General features: G+C 48.8%; 1 protein-coding gene across 1 annotated transcript in view; it reads right to left on the bottom strand.

Annotated features, from left to right (window-relative positions):
- Positions 1–4,572: 4,572 nt before the first annotated feature.
- Positions 4,573–27,379, bottom strand: part of SEC23A (SEC23 homolog A, COPII component) — a 981,910-nt gene continuing 959,103 nt past the window's right edge. Inside the window, exon 20 of the mRNA XM_086937358.1 lies at positions 4,573–4,951. Coding sequence (XP_086793484.1) covers positions 4,862–4,951 — 90 coding nt within the window. The 3' untranslated portion in view covers positions 4,573–4,861. The remainder of the gene's footprint in view (positions 4,952–27,379) is intronic.

The raw sequence follows: 27,379 nt of genomic DNA, 5'->3' as shown, positions 1-27,379 counted from the left end.
GAAAGGCGTACATCAGACCGCAGCTCCACTCGTGACGAAAAGCGTCTCCGAGCGGGTGCCGCCTTGGAAATTCCACCGCGCAGAACTGATGACATTGCACGTTCTCTTCTGCGGCAAATAGATCTAACCAAGGCTCTCCCCACTGCTGAAAGAGGCCCTGCGCCACGTCCGAATTCAGACACCATTCGTGATTCATCATGCACCGACGGCTGAGGTCGTCCGCCCTGGCGTTCAGGGAACCTGCCAGGTGTTGAACCACCAGGGTCACGCCCTGATGTTCCAGCCACTGCCAGAGGCGCAGAGCCTCCTGGCATAGGGTCCATGACCCCACCCGTCCTGTTTGTTGCAGTACCACATGGGGGTGGGGTTGTCTGTGAACACCTGCACTACACTCCCCCGGACAGAGGGGAAGAATTCCTTCAGTGCAAGTCGGATCGCCCGCAGCTCCAGAAGGTTGATATGGAGCCGGGACTCTGCCGGAGACCAGAGGCCTCGGATCTCCGCCTCTCCCATGTGGCCCCCCCCCAGCCCTGGAGGGACGCATCCGTCACAACTAAGTGCTCCGGTTGGGGTAGGAAGAGGGATCTGCGGCTGACCCAATCGCGGTCCGTGAGCCACCACTGCAACTGTCTTGCATAGCCCTCCGAGATCAAGACATGGTCGGACAAGTTGCTTTGATGCTGGGCCCACTGAAACTTCAAGTTCCACTGCAGAGCCCGCATCCGCCACCTGGCGTGATGCACCAGAAGGATGCAGGAGGCCATCAGCCCCAGAAGCCGCAGCGTCAACCTGACCGAGACTCAGGATAACGGCTGAAAGATCAAAATCAGAGCCTGAATATCCTGAACCCGCTGTTCGGGAAGATAAACCCAAAACTGCACCGACTCTAGAACCGCTCCGATGAAGAGGAGCTTCTGAGAGGGACACAGGTGTGACTTTGGCACATTGATGGAGAACCCCAGCAGGTGCAGGAGGTCGGCCGTAGTCTGGAGGTGGCTGACGACTGTCTGGGGCGAGCCCGCCTTCAACAACCAGTCGTTGAGGTAGGGGAAGACTGAAACCCCTAACCTGCGCAGATGAGCTGCGACCACCGCCATCACTTTCATGAACACCCGTGGGGTGCTGGTAAGGCCGAAGGGGAGCACGGTAAACTGAAAGTGCTCGTGGCCTACCGTGAACCGCAGGTAGCGCCGCTGGGTCAGCAGGACGGGGATGTGAAAATATGCATCCTGCAAGTCCAACGCTACTGTCCAGTCTCCAGGGTCCAGGGCAGCTAAGACCTGAGCCAAAGTCAGCATCTTGAACTTCTCCTTCCGTTGACGTTCCTTAGGTCCAAGATAGGGCGTAGGCCCCCTTTGCCCTTCTTGGGAACCAGAAAGTAGTGGGATTAACAACCACGTCCTACTTCTGGCCCAGGAACGCGCTCGATGGCCCCCTTGGCCAAGAGGGCCGAAACTTCCTCTTGCAGAAGTTACAAGTGATCCCCCGACACGCGGTGGTACTGAAGGGGTCGCCTTGAAGGGGAGGGAGTAGCCCCTTCGGACGATTTACAGCACCCACCTGTCCGATGTGATGGTGCATCAGTGGAGGAGGTGATGGCGAACCCTGCCCCCCACTGGCGTTAAATGGGCCTGAAAGCTCGGACTAGGAAGGCTTTGAGGCAGATGCTGCTGGGGTGGATGTGGACTGGCCGCGCCATTGTCCCCTTTTACCGCCGCGATGGTAACCACGTCCGCCACCGCGCTGAATGTTAGTCTGTGGCCCGTGGCTGGCAGGACAAGTGGGAGCACCCCGTCCGTGGCCATGAAAGGAGCGCTGGGCAGAAGATTGCGGACGCAGGGCCGACAGTCACAAGGACTTGGCCGTAGCCTTGGAGTCCTTGAAGCGTTCCAGCGCATGATCTACCTTGTCACCAAAGAGGTGGCTGCCATCAAACGGCATGTCCATAAGGGTGTTTTGGTCATCGGCCGAAAAGTTGGAGGACCTCAGCCAGGCGTGGCGGCGAACCTCCAGAGACGTGGAAATCGCTCTTCCTAGCGAGTCCGTGGTATCCAGTCCACATCGTATAGAGTACCGCGCGGCGTCTCTTCCCTCCGCGAGGGCTTGAGCGAGTTTCGCCCAGGCTCCCTCTGGGCACTCAGGCAGCACGGTCGCAACCGTATCCGACAAAGAGTGGGTGTAACGGCCCTAGAGGCACGTGGTGTTGACCGACCGCAACCCCAAACTAAGGGAGGAGAACATCTTCTTTCCGAACTGTTCATACCTCTTGGATTCCCGATCTGGTGGTGCCGTCGGGAATGTGGATAGGGAAGTAGAGGCCTGGATAACCAGGCTCTCGGGGGTGGGGTGGGTGGACAAGAAACTAGGGTCGCCCGGGGCTGGGCGGTGGCGCCTAGCGATGTTCCTATCTACAGGGGGACCTGTAGTGGGCCTGGACCAAGTGCCCAACAGGACGTCGGTGAGAGCCTCATTAAACGGCAGTAGAGGCTCTGGGGAGCTGCCTACGGTTTAAGGACCTCTATGAGGATGTTCGACCTCACTGTTGCGACGGGGAGCTCAAGAGCCAAGGCCTTGGCCGTCCTCATCAGCACCACACTATAAGCACCCCTTCCTCCGTAGCCACGGTAGAAGGGGAGACAAAACCAGTGTCTGGGAAGGTATCCAGGCCACTGGCTTCCCCTAGTTCCTGTGTCCAGTCCTGAAATGACTGGCACTCACGTGCCAGGGGGTCCTCAGACCCCCCCCAGTCCCCCTCGTCATCCATGTCCTGAAATTCAGGTGTAAAGGATGGACCCGATCCTCGAAGTACTCTGCTTCGGCCAATGCCGCTCCAACGCCGGATCCGGAGCGAGGGGTAGACCAGGGACGGCTTCATGCGGGGACGACGCCGGGGATGACACCTTCGGGGCCGACGCCGGCGGGATCGTAAGGTCGACCAGTGGCGACCCGGATCCGGAACCGGATCCAGCGGGACCTTGCAGCCTTGGGACTGAAGTCGCCGACGTCACCGAAGAACCAGAAGCGCCAGGACCAAGGCACCCGGCCCGCTTGGGCTCCCAGTTGGGGCCGCTTGGCCCGAAGGCGCCGCGGAACCCGACGGAGGAGAGAGCAACCTCTTGGCCATAAGGAAGGCATTGATCTCCTCCGGCGTCGCGTTCTGCCCAGGGACTGGCGGTATGGAGCAGGACCCGACGCCTGAGGCTCCGGCGGAGCCGCGTGGGCGGTGTCACCCGAACACCCGGCCTCGTTGCGCGAGCGTTGGGGGGGTCAGAAGAGCGATGTCGCCTCATTGACTTCTTGTGCCTCTTACCTGAGGACTTTGAGCCTGTCGAGTGGTGTCAACTCGCCGAGCTGTGATGACTCCGGCCCCGCGACCGGTCCCTCGGCCTCCTTCCGGACCGGGACCTCGAGCGGCGCGGGGCCGACTGCCGGAGCTCGAAGGCTAGGCTCGAGGACTGCTCCAGCCTAGCCTTCGACGTCAAGGCCCGACAGTCGGGCACGACTTGTCATCGTGGCCGAGCCCCAGGCAATGTAGGCACCGGGGATGGGGGTCGGTAACCGACATCAGTCGGATGCAGTCGGCACAGGGCTTAAACCCGGGCATCCCTACCGACACCGATGGAGTCGTAGACTCGAAACGGATCCAAAAAGTATCGAAAAAGTTTAGTCAAAAAAGTGACTAAAGGGTACCACTTTCTCCGGACCTGCGCTTGCAGGCGCGGAAAAAGAAGAACTGACATCAGCGCGCGAGGGTGGCGTCTAAGTACTCCGACGACGTCATCCTGGCGCCAACGACGCCGATGACGGACGTGGAGTCGCAGACGACGCCTACCGACACGCAGGGGTACTGCTACGCAAAATTTTCCAGATCCAGTCTGACGCCTGGGGATATTGTACGGTAAGGAATCAAATACTAACCTGTTTCTTTCAGATAGATCTAGGCGGAGCAGCAGGCGGGTATTACTTTTTGTCAGAACACTTGAAAAATGTAGTTAAATAGGATGAAAAATGTGTAAAATGCACTGTTCAGATATCTGGACTCTAAAAAGCAGAAATGTGAATTGCTTATCAAATGACAAAAAGTAGAGCCCTCTGGGGCAGGAGTGTCAGAAGGGAGCTTAAAGAGAGTGCAGTATTCACTTCTTGTAAAATCCTACGCAATGTATTAGTTTATGATGCTATAATTATGTCTAACACAAGAATAAGAATGGTTTGCAAAGGTATTATACTTTGTGTTTCCTTAATCTCAAATTATGACTACATCTCTATCTTATTTATTGTATGATAATATTGTATTGTATGATGAACGCTGCAATACTTTTTTCAGAAGTTGAACTGTATGTCATGGCAGCCCCAGTAATTATTTCGAAACATCTCTGAAAATATCTAATATTTCTGACTTTCTATATTTATCATGTTTATCTTGTCTATATTAAATGTTGCAAGTGTTTCTGTACCAAAATATGTGAAGTGAACGAAAAGTATTGTTTCATTGCAAACATTGTGCATTTTAGTGCATTTCCCAGCCATGAAAGTAGGTATATCACACTGGCAAAAATATTCAAATTTCAATGCATTTTAAAAAGGTTTATTTTATTGTTTCCCATTAGGTATACTTTCATTCAAAAATGGCATGTAAACTGTAGTGTGTATAAACAAAACTATTTGTATTTTTACATTTTCTGAAGGCGATCTTGTAGAAATTAAGTAGTGCATAAAAGTACTTAGGCAGCATGTGCATTTCACATCACTGTATGCTTTCTCTAGTTGAACCAAAGAAAGATACATTTACAAATATTGCATTTGCTTTTCTCAATGGTGGTCATTGTTCACACCATTTCAGGCAGCATTATAAACAATTTTAGGCAGCACTAGAGACAGCGAGCTTCTTCAAATGATCCATGAATACTTGCAGACTGACATCATCAGTGAGAATTGGAGCACCAGAATCCTGGAATAGGGAAACGAGAAAAAAGGATTATTACCATAGCATAATTATACTCAAACTAGGAAATTTAAAAATTCTCAGTTGTAAATCACAAAACTGCACAATACCAAAATGCTAGCTAGTTGTTATCTACATGGAAGAGTCCTAGTCAGAGGCGGAGTCAATTCTCGTACCAGTCACTATCCACACATCAGTAAACCTCGTTTTGATAACACCTGTCAGAGAGGACAAGAGTTGTAATAAGGGGATAGAGTGCAAACCTAGATCGCCAAAACAGGGATACATGCTGAAGAACACCAAAAAGAGCGTTACTTAAGGTAAGCAACTTTTTCTCCAGATGGATACTTCTACCTGCAGATTCCTCAACTCAACTTTTGAATAGATTCCCCAAGAAGTAGGAGGGTACTTTGTTGGTTATACCAAGAAATCCTGAAGCACTGAGCAAGCAAAGTGACCTTTCCTCCTCACTTCAGAGTCAAAAAGATTATGCTCTGGCGGAATAAGCACGAACACCTTCTGGTGGCTCCTTGTGTGCCATGGTGCAGTTGATCTTGATGCACAGTGTGGTAGTCTAGCTTGAATTCAAGAGCCCTGTCCACTTAGAACCTGACGGCTCTTAAGCCGGTGAAGTCTTTCTTCCTCCTTCGTTGGATGCAGAGGAGGATAGAAAGCTGGACATGTAATGGACTGGGCTAGGTGGAAGGGGTAACCACTTTTGACAGCAACACAACCCTGGTTCTTAACACCAGCCTGCCTGGGAAGAAAGAGGTAAATGGAGATTTCACAGATAAGGCTTGTAACTCAATAACAAGTCTGACGTAATGAAAAAGACTGTCTTAAAAGTAGTAGTCTTAAAGGACAACTATGCAGTGGTTCAAATGAGGAACACATAACGAATATAAGAACACGGTTGAGGTCCCATAGGGGCATAATACATAGAGTAGGTGGAAACTTGTTATTGAGCCCTTTCAAAAACATGACAACAATGGGTAATTATAATATGGACTTCTGATCCGGAAAAATTAGAAAAGCCAATGAAGCAGATATTTAATCTTCAACACTGCCCACCGCAAAGCCCTGTCAGTCCAGCGAGAAGGCAAATTGTAGATATACTGGCTTGAAAAGGATCTATGGAGTTATCAGATCACAATGTGACAAATTTGTCTCATCGTCTTGAATGGGCGGATTTGGCGGATTGTCACTGTAAATATAATTTAACATCGACCACTTCAGGGGGCAGGTAAAATAATTCAGGTTGCTTAATTCAATCTCCAGGCATGCAGTTGCAGGCTCTGGAGGTTGGGGTGTAAAACGTGCTCCTGCGACTGGAGGACTACCCTGCTAGGGAGATGGAGCAGAAGGCACAGGGAAATGTGAATAAGGTCTGCACACCGCAACCTTTGTGGCCAGTCCGCCAGGCATCTAGTATTATTTGGGCATAGTTAAGATGGATTTTCCTTAAAATGAGAGGAAATCAAAGGTATGGGAGATAACATGTAGTAAAGCAAAATGTTCTACCGCAACCGAATACATGCAACCGAATGCACTCTGCATCGGCTTCTGGAGGGCACAAAAGTTTGGGCAGTGAGCTTTCTCTGGAATGGTAAGTGGTCAATCTGAGGGTTTCTTGACAGCTGTAAAATGTTGTGGAAGACCTCCCAATGAAGTCACCATGCGTCGATAGCAAGATCATGCCAGCTGAGACTGTCCACCGCATGTTGAATTCTAAGGGAAGGTGATTTGCGACTAAGTCGATTTTACGTTCCTGAGTACAGAGCTAGAGTTGTGAAGCTTCTTGGCAGAGAAGATGAAACCCTACTCCCCCTCATGTTTGTTGATGAACCACATTGTGGCTGTGTTGTTCATCAAGATATGGACCAACTAACTGCAAAAGGAAGGGAAGAAGGCTTTGAGTGCCAAACTTATTGCCTGTAATTCCAACAGACTGATATGCAAACTCTATTCTTTTGGAGACTGGATGCCTCTGATTGCAGATTCCTAAGATGGGCTCCCCAACCTAGAGTGGAGCATCAGTGATCACTGTTATCACCGGAGGGTGAAGGTAAAATGGCTTCCTGTGTGTAAGGTTGCAGTTTACACTCCACCAACGTAGATCTGCTGCAGTATCGCTGGGTATTTTGTTGCAGCTGTGAAGATCTCCGTTGTGCTGGAACTACTGCCTGTGGGGAAACCACTGAAGGGCCATGCAGGAGGCTTGGAGACCGAGCAAATGTAAGAAAGTCCAGGTTGGAATGATTGCTCCACTCTGAAACATTGCAATCATAGCCTGATTATCTTGAACTCAGGCCTCTCTCATTCATCCTTAAGGGTACACTTAGCATCCATTTTCAGATACAGAAGGCGTTCTGGCCAATTGTCCTTGTGGTCCAACAGCCTAGTCTCTTTTGGGCTTACTCACCTGCTAAGCCTCCTCCAGTGCTTTGGCAGCTGAACATGGTCTTGTCATAACTTATGAGCCTTCCATTCGAAACTATTCACAAGTGTGATCTCAAATTCCTTTCTTGGAAGGTGGCTTTCCTGTTAGCCATCATATCTGCACAACGTATTAAGTGAAATCCAGGCTTTCACCACAAAAGAACCTTACCTTCAGTTCCTACTAGACAGAGTAGTACTACGTACCAATCCATAATTTATTCCCAAGGTGCCTTCAACATATCACCTCAATGAACCAGTTGTTCTGCCCACATTCTTGCCTAGCCCTTCTTCAATGGCAGAGAGAGCAATACACTCGCTAGACATTAAGCGCTGTTTGAAATTCTACTTACAAAGAACAAAGTCTGCTAATAAACTCAGTTGCTCATTTCTTTCTCTGCTCCTAGAAAGGGTCTAGCCTTAAAGCAGACACGTATTGCTCGCTGGGTCTTCTCAATCATACTCTTCAGACATGAAAAAGGCTGGACATCCACTGCCGGTGAAGGCTCACTCAACTCGAATGATTGCAGCCTCTTCAGCCCTGTTTGCAGGTGTATCTCTGCCTGACATCTGCAGGGCAGCGACATGTGTGAACGCACACACCTTCACAAAGCTTTACTGCCTTGATGGCGGGAGGAAAACTGATGTGGCAGTTTGGTCAAGCTACCCTGCTACGTCTGTTCACATAAGGTATGCAACTAATAAGTTCAATCTTGTACATGCTTTGATGTTTTGTAACTTCTTTTCTTGAGTATAGTAAAAGATATTTCTATGCATCTTCTAATCATTGTACAATTAATAAAAAAGTCATAGCCTTGGATAGTTGTGTTTTGGTAGAATGTTGTGGTGGGATGGTTCACCTTCCCACCGCTATTACTCTTTGGATACTGCCAACTAGTCTGATTCAAGCATGTGAATCTATAAAAGATACAATATTGGAGAACCATAGAATCAAGTATTTTTAGTTAGCACAGTTACTTAAAACCATTGCTACAGAATATTTCATAGCATTTCATTTGTAAGTTACAATTTTTAAAATAGAGTAAAACAATTTACTAAAAATCTGTAAAAATCAATGCAAGCCAGTTCGTCTTTGAAATACATTAGTAAAATAAACATTTGTTTAACAATATCCGACTTTTTTTCTTTTCGCTTTAATGTTATTCGAAGTTGGTGGCCTGAGGTCAGCATCTCGATTTTGTGGCATTCTCTTCTCTACTTGGTTCACATATTTTACCAGGCGGCAGTTCAGCTGCGTGTCCTCAGGTGCAAAGCACGCTGGCACAGCCTGCCTCCGTGTACGAATACCTCTCTGATTAAAAAGTGGCTTTTAAAGCTGTTTCCGTTCCTGTGTTAGTTCTTTGCACATACAGAGAAGGTGCAACATGTCTTCATGCGCTGCACCGCACAGGCAACAGATGGAATCAGATTTTTTTTTTAGCCAGTGTGGATAGTGCTTTATACATGGTAGCAGGCCAAGTCGGTACTTTAAGAATTGAATTTTTGTAGATTTAGCAAACCCTATGGCTAGGTATTTTTCAGCAGCAAGAGTGGAATAGGAGTTCAAAATCATCCAGCCGTGCGACCTTCTGGATAGGGATGCCTTGTCTTCGATCCAGGATTGACTCTTTACTGTTTTCTTTGTTACTTTTTTGAGAAGGCAGTGACTTATAGGTGTTTCCCGAAGCTCAATGAAACCCATGGTAATCAAGCTTGCTAATAGGTATTTTGCCGCTCGTGATTATTTTTTCTATTGTAGTTCTGACCACAAATACCAATTTAGGGTTCCTGGTTTTGATTTTCTTACTTTATCCCAAAAGATGACTGTCGCACCTTGTCTTGCACTGGTCTGTTTTTGAACACCAAACTTGAGCCTAATCTGTGCTGGAGTGACCCATGTTGGTAGACCAAAGATTATTCTATACACTTTTGCGACCACACCATCCAAACGCTTAAGAGTCCCTTCCCCTCTGTGCCTCGCTCCCGTAAGTTATTGTAGGCAGGAGTTTTGCCCGTATTACTTCAACCAATGGGGCAAGTGAGGGTCCGCTCAGGTTAGAGTTGGGGTTTCTCATCGAGACTGCTAGGGCTGTTTCCTTTCTTTTAATTGTGTCCCTTTGGGCTACAAGATGCCCACCTTAGTTGATGATCAACCCGAAGTATTTATACTCCATTGCTGAGTCTATGCGAGTCTTGCCCCAAAACCAGACCGGTGTTTTCTTGGAATTCTTTTTGATTGACATAGTTTCGGTTTTCTCCAAGTTAATATTCAGATTATTTGCCTTAGAGTAATCAAATGTAGTCTTAAAGACGATTCTGTAGACCCACCTTCGTTTAGCCCATCAAAACTAGGTCGTCAGCATAAAGTAGACACAGTAATACAAGATTCACGACTTTTGGAGAACCATAGTGTACAGGTAAGTAACCTGTTTTTCCTCTGGCCATGGACATCTTGGCCTCCTGTTCTATGAGGGATTTCGGGTTCATCTTTTGACAATGCCCAGGCGCTGATGTAAAGGTCAGATCCTAGGCACCACAAGCAGATGTCGTGAGGGTCTGCAATATACATCGATCTATCACAGTCCCAACAAGCTTTGAACTCTGACTGTTTAGGAGGTGACTGTAGGAAAGTAGGATCTTTCTGGCATATTTACCACCACTTTTTGCCTGGTGTCAGTGTGTTTTGACTGTAGAACACTGGGACCCTGATATTCAGGACCCCAGTGTCTGTGCTCTCTACTCAATCCATTGGTAAGTACTTTGTATACCCCACAATTGGTATACTGATGTACCCCAGTAGGTCCATAGTATATGGTACCAAGGGTGTTGGTACACCAGGGGTCTCCTATGGGCGGCAGCATGTATTGTGTCACCCATGGGAGCCCATGCAAACAATCTCTGCCTGCGTAAAATGGAGCATGCACCTTTCCCTTCTGATACAAGGTTTTCCTTATATCCCAGTCACAGGACATACAAATATAAGTCACCCCTAAGGTAGGCCTTACATCCCACAGGTAGGGTGCATGGTTTTAAGTGTGAAGGTGCCCCTGCACGAGCAGAGACATCCCTACAAACCCCAGACTCCCTTTTCTGGCTTTGTAAGTGTGGGGAAGCCATTTTAAGTTATGTAGTGGACACTGGCCAAGTCGAGATGTCCAACTACATAAAGGCTTCACCGAACCTGGTCATGTTTTGTTTGAAACATGATGGAATCATGCAACTACACTGATTCCTGTGTTAGCTGCATGATACCATGTACTGGGGGCTCCTTAGAGGGCCCCACATGTCTACTTGTGTAGCCTTGAGGTCTGCGTGCCAAGCCAGTGCTGCTGCCGACCCCACACACTGTTCTACCCTCATGCTGCCAAGCTTAACTCAGGCAGGGGAAGGATGAACAAAGGATGTTCTGTAGAGGCAAGGTGTATCCACCTCTACTTTAGAAATAGGCATCGTAGGCTAGGGAGGGTGCGCTTCCGAGTGCCTCCAGACTGCTTAGAAAAGCACATTTGGTGCTCTCCTTGCATAAACCGGTTTGTTCCAGTCCAGGAGTCTTTGGCTCCCACTCTGGCATGAAACAAAACAAAGGACAGGGGAACGACCACCCCCCTGTCCAGCTCCTCCCCAGGGAGATGCCCAGAGCTCTGCCAGGTGGCCAAAGGATTCTACCATCTTGAATCTTAGATGGGCAGAGGGCCCTGGGAGCATCGGACTGGTTAGTCCACCAGAGTAGAGTCCCTGACCCCTCCACACAGATAGGTTGGTCACCGCTGATGTAGTCCTACCCACTTTCTGGGTTACTTAAGGAATCCCCTGAGGGTGGATCCTTATATTCATCCAGACTTCATCTTAAAGAACCGCCTGGCTTCGCCTGAAGATTTGTCTAAAGAATCTTCTGCTGTAGGACACTGAACTCTGCTGCTGGAACCCAGCCAGGAACCAAGACAAGACTGCTTCTGGTAGGAAGACTCCTACTGCAACTTAGCCTCCGTGCTATTCCAAGTTCTGCAACCTCCATGGCTGTGCATCCTCCCGAGTCCCCCACGACTCTGCATGCATCAATATAGGAAGAAGGAATCTCCCTGAGAGTGAAGGGGCCACTCAACTGCATCCGCAGGCACCTCAACAACTGACTTGTGGATCCGGCTGTCCCATGGTCACCTCCCAGCTCTGCAACACAGGTGGTGGTTTGTTGGCTCTTGAGAGGCTTGACCAGTCTTCCCTGCAACCTGGCATCCCTGTGCACTGCATCTGTTTGTCGTTGCCAAGGCGTGTTGTTTCTCTTGACTGAAGATCTTTGAGCTCTAAGAAGCCCCAGCCTGCAGCATCACACAGCTCCAAGAGTGTCATCCTCTCTGCTTCTCCATCTTCTGTGCTGCTGAGGCCTCCCTGTGCCTGCTGCCAGTGGATCCTCCAGGGGTCTCCACCGATTCCTGCTGGCTCTCCTATCTCCTGCTTGCTGAGGGCCAGCTCTGACTTACCCTTGCTGGGTAAGTCCCTCAGACCTTGCTGGTCAGCAACAAAGCATTGCTTCGTGCAACACATCTGTTGCGTTTGCCACAGCTTATTGATGTTCGTGCTGGCCACTAACCTTCCTGCATCTCATCAGCCGACATGGGACAGATTGTGGATGTCCCCTGTGTCTCTGCATCATGCATCGTTGCCTGAGCTCCACAGCTGCATCTTCAAGACCTCAGTGCTACAGTAAATTACCTCCTACAAGGGCTGGCATCATGCTCCTGCTCCTCCTGGACACCTCTGGGTGGTTTGGACTCTTTCCTCTTTTTGCAGGTACTGCTCGTCTGGAATCCACATCTAGGTTCCACTGACTTGATCCATGAGACACTGTAGCAGCTGGAAAGCCAAGGTTCCCATAGAAGACAATCGGCGGCTCCAACACTAAAGCTCCACCTATTTACCCGGGCTCCCTGGTGTAGGTATCCTGGTTCTCTGGCTATCCACGGGTCGGAGTGTCCTCCAACCTCCCTGGTCCCAAAGGGTTTCCTCAGGGTCCTCTACGAAGGGTCCTGAAACAGTAAAACGCCAACCGCGACTCCCCCATGTTAACGTATGGACACTGACCCGGGGTATCACCTCTGCATATGTGTGCAGCGCAACTCTTAGTTGCTTACCCGTGGTGGTTGCATGCTTCCCCTGGTCCTAAATTGCTTGGGTGTTAGTCTTGGTTTGGTACTCACCTCACATTCAATATTCTTAGTATATGATTTGGCCCCTCCCCCCATAGGGGTCCATGTGTTTTTCATGTTTTACTTACCTGTTTTGAAGTATATTTTATTGTGTGTTGATATCTCCGGGTAGGAGATATACCAAAGTAGTTTTAGTGTCGGTGTATAATATATAAAAGGTATTTTTCTAACACTGGTGGTGTTTTCTTGTGTGTAAGCTTCACTGTCTGTGTGGTAATGTACCCCTTTACACCTCCTGTATCAGCCTTATCTGTTCCCCACACCTACCCCTTGAGAGCTTTGGCAATCAGGGACCACTCCAACTATCACTAACAGTTGCCGGGACTCAGTGCAGGGTGCCTCACCAATAGGTGTACACCATGTACTGAGCAAGCCTCCTACAGCGACATTTCAAAGGAAAACTGCACTTAAATGAGATTTTGAAGAAAGATGAGGCACAACGTTGACACTCCTGAGGAGACCTCCAGAATGTGCCGATGGTGCAAAAATAAAGGGGACTGACATCACGCTGATGGGGGTGCTTTATGGCTTCAGTGCCGAGTTGGAGCTGTCAACCTCTTCTGGCATGGGAGATTTTGTGACGAGTTTACGGATCCAGATAGGCAAATTAGATACTTAAAAGGTGAGACATTTGCAGGTAGACCTCTCCATTATAAAGGCATCTTTGAGTAGACAGAGTATGCATAAAAAAGGTGCTTACTGAAGATAAGTAACTTTAGGTATCTCGACTGATCTTAATGTCGGATATTTACCCCGTCGAAAGTAGGCAACTGTCTGCAAAGCAGATGTTTCAATTAAGTACGTGAAAGGTAACTTTTCATTTTAATGACTATACCTTCCTGTAAATACTTAATTTAAAAAAAACTTTCATAGCAGCAACCATGCAGGAAGAGCATGGTTCATTAATGGTTGGACAACTACCTAACTGTAGCAACTACCTTGCATATTAATTGAGATAATAATGCTTGGTAAAAGTGTGCTAGCATACCCAGGGTTTCTATTTAAATGCTCCTTTTGAAATAGAGTATTTACGTTATGGAACAGTGCTCCTTTGAACATTTGTGAAATGAAAAGCATGTCTGCTTTGCTTTCTAAAGTTAAAAAAATAATAATAAAGCTTCTGAACCCATGAAAACTTTGCAATAGAGATTTGGAATAACAGACATATTTCATCAACAAACAACCATTTCATTTTTTCACTATAATGAATAATTGTTGGCATCTAAGTCTGCAATTTTAATGCCAAGGCTTAAGTTAAAATGATGTTATCTGTTTTAAGAAACCGCATTAGTCAAACTAATGAACACATGAATGTATCTTTGTGACATTTGAGAAATATTTAGATCTTTGAATTTATGCCCTGGGGACGATTCCCACTTTATTTTAGCTACAGGATTGGGGCTGGTACATACCCCTTATGTACAAAAAACATATTTATACTTCTAGTCGAAGTACCACGACACGGCCACACCACCCCCACCTAAGAAACCTGCACTGGTTCCCGGTCAACAAGAGGATATCCATCAAGCTCCTCATCCACGCACACAAGGCACTCCACAAGACCGGCCCAGCCTACCTCAACAGACGGATCTCCTTCTACACCCCCAACCGCCAGCTACGCTTCGCCGACCTGTCACTCGCCACCGTCCCGGGCATCCGAAGAACAACCACCGGCAGGAGATCCTTCTCCCACCTCGCCGCCAAGACATGGAACACCATCCCACTGAGCCTACGACAGACCCAAGACCTGCTGACCTTCAGGAGGATACTAAAGACCTGGCTGTTCGATCAGTAGCTCCCCCCGAGCGCAGTTACAAAGACATTATTTTCTTGTATCTTTGTTTTATAAATATGTAGTTGAACGCTGCCCCTTTGGGGAGATTAGTGTACGTGCAGTACTGGCGCTGCTGTGCAGCCTTTACACCACTGAAACGCTGCTCTGTCTGCACGCAACAGGTTGTACATCTTCCCCTAGACGTGTATGGGAAATCCCAGTGCGTGCCCACATATTTGCTCTGGTCATGACGTCACAAAGCTAATCGACTCCTAGTTGGCTTCAGGTCCAATCTCTAAGCTTCAACTTTTGTTCTGAAGTCATGCGCGCGGTGGGCAGGAAACATTTAGAGTGGAACGGTGTGACTGGGTTGACAACCCAGAAATGTGGGTGCGTGGGATGGTTGTAACGTTTTGTTGCCTGGGCTCTCTGACGTCAGGGGATTCCAGGGGTCATCGCAACCCGCTTTGATGCGAGCCCAAACAGATTGCCTGCGATAAGTTACCGCTCCTCAGTAGAACGGTGTAGCACAGACAGCATTACAATGCATCATTTTGAATGTTTCAATTCGTTTTTTGCTCCTACATAACTCATATTGCAACTCTCGAAAGAGAAGTAGAGGTTTCAACGTCTGTCTTGACACTTAACCTATCGAATGCTAACATTACTCCTTGGAAAGCCCATTTTAACAGTAGAAATACTGGAAGCACACAATATTAGCGAAGTGCACGCCTCGCACGAGCACGTTTTGGGTCAGAGGCCTTGTTATGAGAACTATTTTATTTCTCAGTATAATGGCAACAGTTGCACTCAAGCCTTGACATATTTTTGTACTTGTTTCTTGAAAAGTTGTAGTTGAAATGGCACCATTTACCACAGAAAACGAATTATCCGTGGTTGCCCTTTATTAGCGAGTATGAGAAAATCCTGGAAGATGGTAACTAGCACTTGCTGCGCTCATTAACCCCATTACTGTTTCTGTAGCAGGTTTCAGTCACAAACTAATACTCACAATGTATTTTTCTTTGATGTCTATCAAATAGATTTAATTACTCCTGGTCAACCAATGTGGACCTATGACAATGTCTTACGTGTTACAGCTGAGTCGGTGATGTCTGATTTTCCCTTTCGCTCATTTTCTTTCAATGTGAAGTAAAATATTTATTTAGACAATCAAGTCCATTAAAGTTCAGAGTACAGAAAACAAGGAATGGTACAAACATAAATAAGTAACAAGCATTGGCATAGCCAATAGGTCTCACATTTGGGGCCTTATGAGCGTTTGGTTATCCAGCACAATATCCTTGGTGCAACAATATCAACTGTTGCATGGCTAAACACTTATAAGATCCCAAAGGCCAGACCTATCGGCTATGCCAATGCTTGTTTTTAAATAGAAAAGTTAAGTCTACTGAGCACTCCCTACCTCCAATAACAGATGCCACCAATGTCCTTAAGCTCATCTGCAAAGCTCAGTGGAGATTCTACAACTTTACGGAAGTCACCAAGAACTCGGTTCTCAACACAATTGTTAACCCCTTCGCTGCGGCGGCTATTCCGCCGCAGCGCTAAGGGGTAGGTCGCGCGGTGGTCACGCGGTGGTCACGTGCTTGTGAAGGAACCGCTCCGTCACGGCTCGCGGGCGAGCTGTGCTTGTGACGGAGCGGTTCCGTCACGAACACGCCCGCCCAATGGAACGCGCCGCGCAGGCGCGAAATCAGCGCCGCGCAGGCGCGCCGAGTGGGCCGTGACGGAACCGTTCCGTCACAAGCACAGCTCACCCGTGGCTTGTGACGGAGCGGTTCCGTCACAAGCATACAAGGGGTTAATGTGAAAAACGCAAACGATTTCACTAAAGCAGTGACTGGCAACATTTCTAAGGAGCGGTCCTGCTGGATCATACGTCACCCAACCATTTTAATTAGCACATATTTCTCATAAGGCACTTTCACTTGCTGCCTCAAAATCAGCCAAAAGCGGTACAAAAGGGGGTGGTGATGGACGGAGCATCTGAATCAATCAAACACTCGCACCCAGTCAAAAGATCTGGGTTTAATCCATCACCGTTCTTTAGCCCACTCTGCCACCCGAGTTCAGACATGGCTATATGCAAGTGAGTCTGACCCTGTGCCTCATGGGAACAGTCCAGCCCGAACTGCCAAGCCATGTCTTCCCTGGACCGGAAACAAGCTTCCGAGGACCGGTTTCTGGCATTCCAGCCGTCTTCAGCCCGGCTTGCTTGAATCCAGTGGCAAAGTGAGCAAGGGACTCACGTCTGAGCATACCCTGCCACACTTATGGCGGCCAAAAGCGGTACAAAAGGGGGTGGTGATGGACGGAGCATCTGAATCAATCAAACACTCACACCCAGTCAAAAGATCTGGGTTTAATCCATCACCGTTCTTTAGCCCACTCTGCCACCCGAGTTCAGACATGGCTATATGCAAATCAGTCTGACCCTGTGCCTCATGGGAACAGTCCAGCCCGAACTGCCAAGCCATGTCTTCCCTGGACCGGAAACAAGTTTCCGAGGACCGGTTTCTGGCATTCCAGCCGTCTTCAGTCCGGCTTGCTTGAATCCAGTGGCAAAGTGAGCAAGGGACTCACGTCTGAGCATACCCTGCCACACTTATGGCGGCCAAAAGCGGTACAAAAGGGGGTGGTGAAGCCAAGTCACACATGTTCTAAAGAAACTTTTGACGAATGGTTATGATTTCAATAACTTCCATCCTCTATTGGGTCTATCCTTTCTAGGGAAGGTGTTAGAAAGCTGTGCCGCTTCTCAGCTTTCTCACCATATTGAAGTCAGGGAATTCTTTGATCATTTTCAATCTGGATTTCATTGAAACGCGGCACAGAAACTACCCTCCAATTCCTTGAGGGAATAAGCTCTTGTCTCCTGATAATTCTGCTGCATTTGACAAGGTCAAATCACTAATTGTTGATCAACATCAGAATAGACAGAATGGGCATTACTGCAGTAGTACTTAATTGGTTCATGTGTAACCAGCCCAACTGGCCCCAAGTGGATATTATGGTGACCTCTCTAGTTGGTTAGTTTACAGAAAGGTGTCTTCAAAGCTCTATTCTGTTCCCTACTCTGTTTAATCTCTGTACGCACTCTCTGGGGTTCATCTTCAAGAACTTTGGTATATTATCAATACGCTGATTAAGATTATGTCCTCATGACATCGTCCTCCTCTCTAAAACTGTGAAAATCGGTTCAGTGATGGATATCTACCTGCCACCTAAAACTTAAGTCTCCAAAAACAGAATTTATGCTTATCTTACCCAAGTCTAAACTACTTGTGAAATATGGAATTGTCTCCTCTTTCCCAGACGAACAAGTTACTTACCTTTGGTAACAATATATCTGTAAGAAACATTAGTTAGTTATAGATTTCTTACCTTAGAATTACCCCCAGGCGTCTGACTGGATCCGGAAAGCTTTTCGTCAGAAGTACCTCAGCGCGTCGGAAGGTGGCGTCGGTCGGCTCCACGTTCGTCGTTGGCGTTGTGTTGCCGGGATGACGTCGCAATAGCTACTTAGACGTCGCCCTCGCGCGCTGATGTCAGTTCTATACACAACCACGCCAGAAAGGCAGAGCAATGCAAGACACTGACCACTGGTGAACAAAACTAGGGCCCTGAAAGGATATCCTTAACCTTGGAAAACAGTTTGCAGTACGGGGAGGATGGGTGGGGCGATAAGGAATCTATAACTAACTAATGTTTCTTACAGATATATCATTAACAAAGGTAAGCAACTTGTTCATCTGAAAGAAACACGGTAGTTATAGATTCCTTACCTTAGAATAGATACCCCAGAAATACCAACCCCGGAGCTGGGCCTCCAAACCAAAATCACACCAGAAAGTCCTGGAGAACAGAACGGCCAAAAAAGCCATTTCTCCTGACTTGATTGTCAAGGCAGTAGTGTTTCGTAAATGTGTGAAATGAAGCCCACATAGCTGCCTGACAGATGTCATTCAGAGGAACGCCTCATCCCAGTGCAGTAGTTGCTGCAGTCGCCCTGGTGGAATGGGCGCGCAGCCCCACTGGAGGCTCCTTCTTCGCCAGAGAATAGCAGACTTTGAAACACAAAACAAACCATCGGGAGATAGTCCACTTGTGTACGGTCCCTCCCTTGTGTACAGCCCAACCTTTCTTGGTGCCCAAGTACCCAACAAAGAGCTTGCCATCCACCCGGAACTGTCTGGTGCGATCCAGATAAAAGGAAAGCGCATGTTTTGGCTCCAGATGGTGGAGCCTCTCTTCCTCCTTCGAAGGATGCAGATGCGGAAAGAAGGTGGGAAAAGTAATGGTCTGCCCGATGTGAAAGGCAGTGACGGCCTTGGGCAGGAAGGATGGACGAGTCCGGAGGACAACTTTGTCCGGATGCACAGACAGAAAAGGAGGCTTTGACGAAAGTGCCTGGAGCTCACTTACTCGTCTGGCAGATGTGATGGCCACCAGGAATGCAGTTTTCAGAGTTAAAAGCCTCAAAGGACAGTTGTGAAGCGGCTCAAAGAGAGAGCACATTACATAAGTTAAAACCAGGTTCAAGTCCCACTGAAGCATTACGAAGGGAACAGGAGGAAAGAGATGAGTTATGCCTTTTAAGAAACGATTTACAACTGGGGACTTGAAAAGGGAAGGCTCATTTGGAAGCCGAAGGAAGGCAGAGATGGCCGACAGATAGCCCTTGATAGTGCCCATAGCAGAGCCCTGCTGGGCCAAAGAAAGGAGGAACAAGAGAACCTCAGTAAGAGGGGCAGAGAGGGGATCCACAGACTTTGCTTTGCACCATGCCACAAATTTGTTCCACCGACAGGCGTATACCTTCTTAGTGGAGGGACGCCTGGCTGCCAAGATTATATTGCAGTCTTCGGGAGGCAGGTTGAATGAGGTCAAATGCAGCCGCTCAATCTCCACGCAAGGAGGTGTAGACTGGATAGGTTTTGGTGGAGACCGTCTCTTGTTGCTGCGACAGAAGATCCTCCCAAAGAGGCAGACGGGTCGGAGGATTGATGGCCATGTTGAGCAGCTCGGGATACCAGACTCTTCGTGCCCAATCCGGAGCCACAAGTATGACTTGGGCCCGGTCGCGCCTGATATTCTTCAGCACTCTGGGCAGAAGTGGTATAGGCGGAAAGGCATACAACCGAGGGCAACTTCACTTCTGACAAAAAGCGTCACCTAGCAAGCGCCGCCTTGGAAATTCCAAAGCGCATAATTGCTGACATTGAGCGTTCTCTTCGGTGGCGAATAGATCTAACCAAGGCTCTCCCCACTGTCGAAAGAGACCTTGCACCACCTCCGAGTGTAGATGCCATTCGTGATCCATCATGCACCTGCGGCTGAGTTCGTCTGCCCTGGCGTTCAGTGAACCTGCCAGGTGTTTAACCACTTGGGATATGCCCTGATGTTCTATCCATGTCCAGAGGCGGAGGGCCTCTTGACAGAGGGTCCACGATCCCACCCAGCCCTGTTTGTTGCAGTACCACATGGCATTGGTGTTGTCCGTGAACACCTGCACTACTCTTCCCCACTTGGGAAGGAATGCCTTGAGTGCAAGACAGATCGCCCAGGAGCTCCAAAAGGTTGATATGGAGCCCGGACTCCGCCGGCGACCAGAGGCCTCTGATCTCCGCCTCTCCCATATGGCCACCCCATCCAAGAAGGGATGCGTCCGTCACCACAGTATGTTCTGGTTGGGGAAGGGAGAGGGATCTGCCATTGACCCAATCGTGGTTCATGAGCCACCACTGCAGTTGTCGTGCAGTGCCCTCCGAAACCTGAACGCAATCTGACAGATTTCCCTGATGCTGCGCCCACTGGAACTTCAGGTCTCACTGCTGAGCCCACATACGCCACCTGGCATGATCGACCAGCAGGCTGCAGGAGGCCATGAGGCCCAGCAGCCTCAGGGTCATTCTGACCGAAACCTGGGATAGAGGCTGAAAGATCAGAATCATAGCCCGAATATCCTGGACTCGCTGTTCAGGAGGATAGACTCGAAACCGGATTGTGTCCAGAACGAATCCGATGAAGAGGAGCTGCTGAGCGGGAAACAGGTGTGACTTTGGCACATTGATGGAGAAGGATTAGTTACTTACCTGTAATCCTAGTTCTCATCCAGGGGTATACGCATCAAAGTCATAAACTATGAATAATCCCCGCCCATGTGCGGGATCCTGGAGCATATAGAAAATACATATAAATATATATGTATATATATGTGGAAACATATTTGCAGCCTAAAATATTTCCCAACTGGCAAAATTTGCCGCAAAATTACATACATTAGCATACATACAGTAGTACTCTTCCAAACCCTAAGGAAGAAAGAGAGCAGAAAACATTTGTATACAACAATGCTTTATTGCCATAGGAAAAACCTGTAATTGCAGGCATTTGCCAGTAGGCTGCAGTAGAGTATAAACCAAACAAAGAAAACTGACACCTTGCCTTTAAGGCATTAGAGTAGGGGTACCGTGCCTTTAAGACCTGAAGGCAATCCCCTGCTCCCATGGTGCACCACAGGTGAAAGTTGGGTCAGTTCTTTTTGGAGGTGCATAACACCTGAGGAGATCCACAATAAAACATCTCATAACTTTGTAACTCTGCTCGTCCAGGGAGGTGGGCGGGAGCTTATGACTGATGAGTATACCCCTGGATGAGAACTAGGATTACAGGTAAGTAACTAATCTTTCTCATCCAGGGGATACTCATCAATAGTCATAATCTATGAATAGATTAGCAAGCTCATACCCAAAGTCTCGCGGACGAGCAAGAAGTATAAAAACTTCACAGAATGACTAAGACATATATTGCAAATACATCTTATGCAAATAAATTCCTCAAAGAGGCCTGCCCTACTCTGGCATCAGCCTGAGTATCTGAGTCCAGGCAATAATGACGGGTAAAGGTATGGACAGACCGCCAAGTTGCCGCTTTACAAATTTCAGAAATAGGAACATTACGAAGGAGAGCTGTAGTGGAAGCTTTCCCTCTAGTAGAATGTGCATGTGGTTTACCCTGTAAGTTCTTGTTAGTTAGTTGATAAGCTAAAGCTATACAGGAGACAATCCAGCGAGAAATGGACCTTTCAGAAGCTGACAGGCCAGTATTAGTACTGCCATAATTAACAAAAAGCCGGTCAGACTTTCTCAGAGCTAGGGTTTTTGACAAGTAGAACTTTAGGACCCTCCGGAGATCCAGAGAGTGTAATGACCTCTCCGGGGGAGTGGAAGGATTAGGAAAAAAGGTAGGTAAGGTAATAGACTGGTTGATATGAAAGTCTGAAACTACCTTAGACAGGAAACTTGGGTGCGTTCTTAAGACCACCCTATTGGCATGAAAAACTGTGTAAGGTTCCTTGCAACACAAGGCCTGGATTTCACTGACCCTACGGGCAGAGGTAATCGTCACTAAAAAGGCAGCTTTCCAGGTCAAGTGCTGCAAAGAGGCCTTATGTATAGGCTCGAAAGGAGCACTCATCAGCTTAGTCAGGACAATATTAAGCTCCCAGGGAGGAGAGGGGGACCTCACCGGTGGGAAGACTTTTTTCAGACCTTCTAGGAAATCTTTAACTACAGGCATAAGGAAGAAAGAGGTCTGATTAGGAGACTTCCTATATGCTGTGATTGCAGCTAAATGAATCCTGATGGAGGGGTATTTCAGGCCTAATCTCGCTAAATGCAATAGATATGGAAGAATCACCTGCTCTTGGCCAGGTACCGGGTCAAGAGTGCTCATGACACCATAAGAAGAACCTCTTCCACTTGAAAGCGTAGGACTTCCTAGTGGAGGGTCGCTTTGATTCTTTAAGAATAGTCATGCAGTCTGCTGGGAGGTCTAAATGTCCATACTGGATGACCTCAGGAGCCATGCCGTCAAGCGAAGGGAAGGAAGGTTGGGGTGAAACACCTTCCCCTGGTCTTTGGTCAACAAGTCTGGACGGCATGGTAGGCGCCGGTGAGGAACCTCCGACATCTGTAGAAGATCGGGGTACCACCACTGGCGTGGCCACTCTGGTGCTATCAAGATCATTCTGGAGTTGGTCCTGTAGAACTTCTGGATCACCGCCGGGATCAGAGGCAGGGGAGGAAAGGCGTAGAGTAATGTCTGCGACCAGCTGATCAAAAGACCATTCCCCCAGTGATCCCTGTTGGGGGACCCTGGACGCGAAGACGGGGCATTTTGTATTGGCCGCGTCTGCGAACAGGTCTACGTCCGGTACGCCCCAACACCGAAAAACCTCTTGAGCCACTTCCTCGTTGAGCACCCAATCGTGCGCTTCTACGAAGATTCTGCTGAGGCAGTCTGCTTGGACGTTTTGAATTCCTGGTAGATGAACTGCCACGATGGACAGGCCTCTTGCTAGGAGCCAATGCCAGATGGCTTGTGCTTCCAGAGACAAGACTCTTGACCTCGTGCCTCCCTGTTTTTTCAGATAGAACATAGTTGTCGTGTTGTCCGTCTGAACCTGGAGGTGGTTGGTGCGCAGAGAAGGATAAAGAGACTTGAGAGCAAGATGAACTGCTCGAAGCTCCAGGAAGTTGATATGGTAGCCTTGCTCTACCTTGGACCAGAGGCCTTGAACTTGGAGGTGGTCCATGTGAGCACCCCAGTCTTGAAGGGAGGCATCCGTGACAATTGACTGAGATGGAGGAGGACGATGGAATGGCACTCCTCGGAGGAGATTGGATCGTTTCAACCACCATCTGATCGAGTCCCTGGCTTCTTGTGGCAGCAAGACCCGGTCTTCCCACTGATCCGATCTCTGAGACCACTGATCTTCGAGGGCTTGTTGTAGAGGTCTCATGTGAAGGCGAGCATTGGGCACGATGTAAATGCATGAAGCCATCGATCCCAGAAGAGAGGACACTTGTCTGGCTGTGGGGGCCTGATTGTCCAGAAGAAGGCGACCCTTCAGGAGCATAGATGACAACCTCTCCTCCGAAGGACACACGCTTGCCTGTAGTGAGTCCAGAGAAGCACCCAGGTAGTGGATCCGCTGGGAAGGTTTGAGAACTGATTTTTTCAGATTGACGTGAAGACCCAACAAGTCCATCAGTTTGAGGCAGAACGACAGATTGTTCTGAAGCAGCGACGGGGTGGAGCTCTTCAACAGCCAATCGTCTAGATATGGATAGACGAAGATCTTTCTTTTGCGGAGAAAAGCAGCCACAACCGCCATGTACTTGGAGAATGTCCGAGGTGCAGATTTCAGGCCAAACGGCAGCACTCGATATTGGTAGTGACGACGTCCGATCTGAAACCTTAGAAACTTCCGATGCTTGACTGACACTGGTATGTGGAAGTAGGTGTCCTGCAAGTCGATGGCACACATCCAGTCTCCCTGATGAAGATGTGGGAAGATCTGGTGCAGGGCGAGCATACGGAACTTTTCTTTTCGTATGAATTTGTTTAGCCTTCGAAGATCTAGAATGGGCCTGTATTCTTTGACAGTTCCTCGTTTTTCAACCAAGAAATATCGGGAAGTACAGTCCTTGATTTTTGTGAGTTGAGGGAACCTCCTCTATGGCCATCTTCTCTAGAAGGACGGAGACTTCGTCTTGTAGCAATTGACTCTTGTAACGTGGAAGATGTCGCGATTGGAGGAGGACTTGCGGAGGAGGAGATTTGAACCTCAGCAAGTAACCATGCTGCAAAATATTTAGCACCCATCTGTCTTTTGTAATGGATTCCCACTCTGCCAGATGATGAGAATCACTCCCTCCCACCGGAGTGGCGAACAGACGTGGAGGAAGCAATGGCTCAGGGCTTAGGAGGTTGCTTTGAGGAGGGCTGCTGTTTGTTATTGCCACCTCTTTCTCTGCCAGGACGACGCTGCTGGAACTGCGTCTTCTGCTGAGACTGGGATTGCCACTGAGGGGTTTGAACCCTCCATTGGAAAGACCTCCTGTCTCCTTGGCGAAAGCGTTTCTTGAACTCCTTGCGCTTTTCTAATCCCACAGCTTTGACGGTGTCCATTTCTGCTTTCATTTTGGACATTTCGTCGTTCGTGTGTGGACCAAACAGAGATTTCCCATTGAAGGGCAAATTCAAAATCTTCTGGGCGTCTGGCTTGAGCCCTGTCAGGCAGAGCCAGGCCGAACAACGGGAACAAATACCACTTGAATAGCCATGAGCCGCAAGGTCAGAGGCATCCACTGCGGCGCTAATAACTTGATTGGCTACAAGGCCTCCCTCCTGTATAGTCTCCAGAAAATCTTGGCGATCTTCTTTGGGGAGCTTGTCTGTAAAGCGAGTCAGGGAGTCCCAAAGTGACCTGTTGTACCTTCCAAGCAAGGCAGAGGCGCTAGCCACCTTCATAAAGGAAGAAGAGGTGTTGCATACCTTCCTACCAAACAAGTCCATAAGTTTACTATCTTTTTCAGGTGGTACTGAGGAAGAAGTAGAGCCTGCATGGGACTTCATGGCAGCCGCCACAATGATGGAATCCGCAGGAGGATCCGATCTGAGGAACAAGGGATCCTCTGCAGGGGCCTTGTACTTCTTGGCTATCCGAGATGGAACAGATCCCACCACTGCTGATGTGAGGAAAGTAGCCATAGCCGGTTCTAGGAGGCCGGGGACCAGGGGCAGTAGAGTCCTGGGCGCTGTGCGATGACGGAGGGTATCAAAAATCACATAAGTGGGAACCACTGGAGTGTGCAGCGTAATATTCAGCTTTTTTGCTCCCCTGCCCAGCACATCGGAGAAAGTCGCGAGGTCATCAATTGGAGAGACTTGGGAAGGAGGCGTAGAGGAGAAGGTCGGAGAGTAATCTCGGTAAGACGACCTAGACGAGGACGACCTTGTGGAAGATCTTGTACGCCGCCTGTGAGAAGTTGGCCTGGTATATAATGCTCACTAGTTCTAGTGATCACTTTGTACCATGCCAAGCAACCCTTATGATGATGGTTGTAATTCAACCTTGTAGACCAGTTATCCTAGTGGTAACGTGGACAAAGCAGTCTTAGGCTAAACTCTGAAAGGCATGTGAAGCCAGCTGTTATACCATACACAACCCCCTTGAATACCAAATGAAAGGGACACCACACAGATATATATTGAAAATATATATTGATTTATTAACTATTAAAATCCCCTGGACTCTTTATGAGCACAGAAGCACAAGCGTTAAATCACAAGACAGTTTAAAATACACAAAAGTTGCACAATATGGATGAGCCCTAGGGGCCACCTAAACCATATACTAAGAAAGTGGTATAAGAGATACCAATAGGAAAGTGAAGAGGCCTAGGGCCTTGGGAATCGCTGGAGCTATTCGAGACTGGAAATAACTAAGTCGGGAAAGGCCCACGGGACTCGGGTGCAGTGTTCAAAGTGCACGCACTTTTCAATACAAAGTCTATGGTGCGTAAAAAGCACAAAGTTAGAAAGTTAGGAACCTTCCGAGTGACCTACGGAGCTGAAACTTAAAACACAGGCCCTTGGGATGTGTACCAGTGCAGGAGCACCGGCGGAGCTGAGTTACCTCACCCACAGGAAGCGGGTGCACAGGGTCGAAGTAGTGTCGGGTTTCGTCACGCTGGTCGATGGTGCTTGGAGCTGAAGATGCTGCAGGCGGCTCGATGAGAAGAGTTCCGGTGGATCCAAGGGTGGATCTGAAGATGTGAAGACCTGAAAGCAGAGGGGACTGTGTTCAAAGTCACTAGCCAGTGACTACCGTGGAACCAGATTGGAACCAGGCGATGTCGGGTGCAAACAGGCGTTGTCGGGTAGCTTCTTTCTGCAGCCACGTGGATACCCGGGGTCGAGGACGTCCAGGAGTCGGTCACGAGCTGTCCCACGCAGGCTTCTCGCTGTTGGCGGTGTCGGCACCTCGATCGGAGCAAACAGGCCTTGGCAAAGGCAAGCCAGGCAGAAGTTAAAAGATGCTTAACACTCGGACCAGCAAGGTCAGAGCGGGTGCTCCTTTTCACAGGAGCTTGGGTAGGTCTGGAGCAACCAGACCTGCTGTGTAAATCTTCGGGTTCGTCGCCAAGATGGCCGCTGACCACGTGGCTAGTGGCCGGGATGGCGCGTCGAGTGGCACAATGCAAAAGGGCCCCACGCAGATCGTGGAGATGCTGGAGGGCTGATCTTCGGTGCAAGGGCTGCTCGGTGGTGGGGGTTCTCAGTCCCCAAAGCACAACGTCGAGGATGCCTCAGAAGCTGCGCAGTCAGCTTTTCGGGTGTCTTCCAAGAGGTCCGGTCCCACGTCACTCGGTGCCTCCACGGGTCCCTTCTTTGCAGGGACTGTGGATCGGGCTCTGAGAGGTCTGGGAGTCTGGTTCTTGTCGGGCTCTGGGCTCGGTCTCCGGCGGGAGGCGGCGGCAAAGCAGACGTCGAGTTGCTGGTTGGTACCTGTGTTCACAGGGTGGCCACTCCTAGGCCACAAGGGAGATTCTCTTCAGTCTTCTGTGCAGCAGAATGTCGAAGTCCAGTCTTCTTCTTTGTTTAAAGTTGATTTCAGGATGATCTGCTGTGCAATGGCACTGCTCCCTCTCTTATTCCAATCTGAGGGGTGGATCTCCTGCTAGGTCCCTCCCCTATGGGTGGGACCAGGAAGGGGGGTGGTTACACCCCCTCTCCTTTGTCCAGCTCCTCGCCAGGACTGGGGCTGGAAAGCCCCAGAACCGGTTTGGGCTGGCTTATGCACAGGGACACCTTGTGTGCCCCAGGCATGTCTCAATCTATTCAGCCCTGTCCTACCCAATACACAAAACCCTGTCTGGGGTGGTGCTCGCACCTCCCCAGGCAGGAAACCCTTTGTCCAGGCCCTCCTCGCTGGAAGGACTCCCAGCAGCAGGAGGTCAGACATGTGTCTGTGGTGGCAGCATCCATTTTGTGATGCTGAGGCTCTGTTTAACTTTAACCGGGGTTAAGGCTACACACATGTCGTGTCCCTCTAGAAGGGTGGAATGCTATCCCCGTCGCCAGAACTGGCGAGGGGATAGTATTCCAATTCGTATGACACCTTACTCGACATGTTTTGATAAA

Source organism: Lissotriton vulgaris, chromosome 9 (assembly GCF_964263255.1).
Source record: "Lissotriton vulgaris chromosome 9, aLisVul1.2, whole genome shotgun sequence".
Classification (NCBI taxonomy): domain Eukaryota; kingdom Metazoa; phylum Chordata; class Amphibia; order Caudata; family Salamandridae; genus Lissotriton; species Lissotriton vulgaris.
This window is presented reverse-complemented; position numbering and strand designations above follow the sequence as displayed.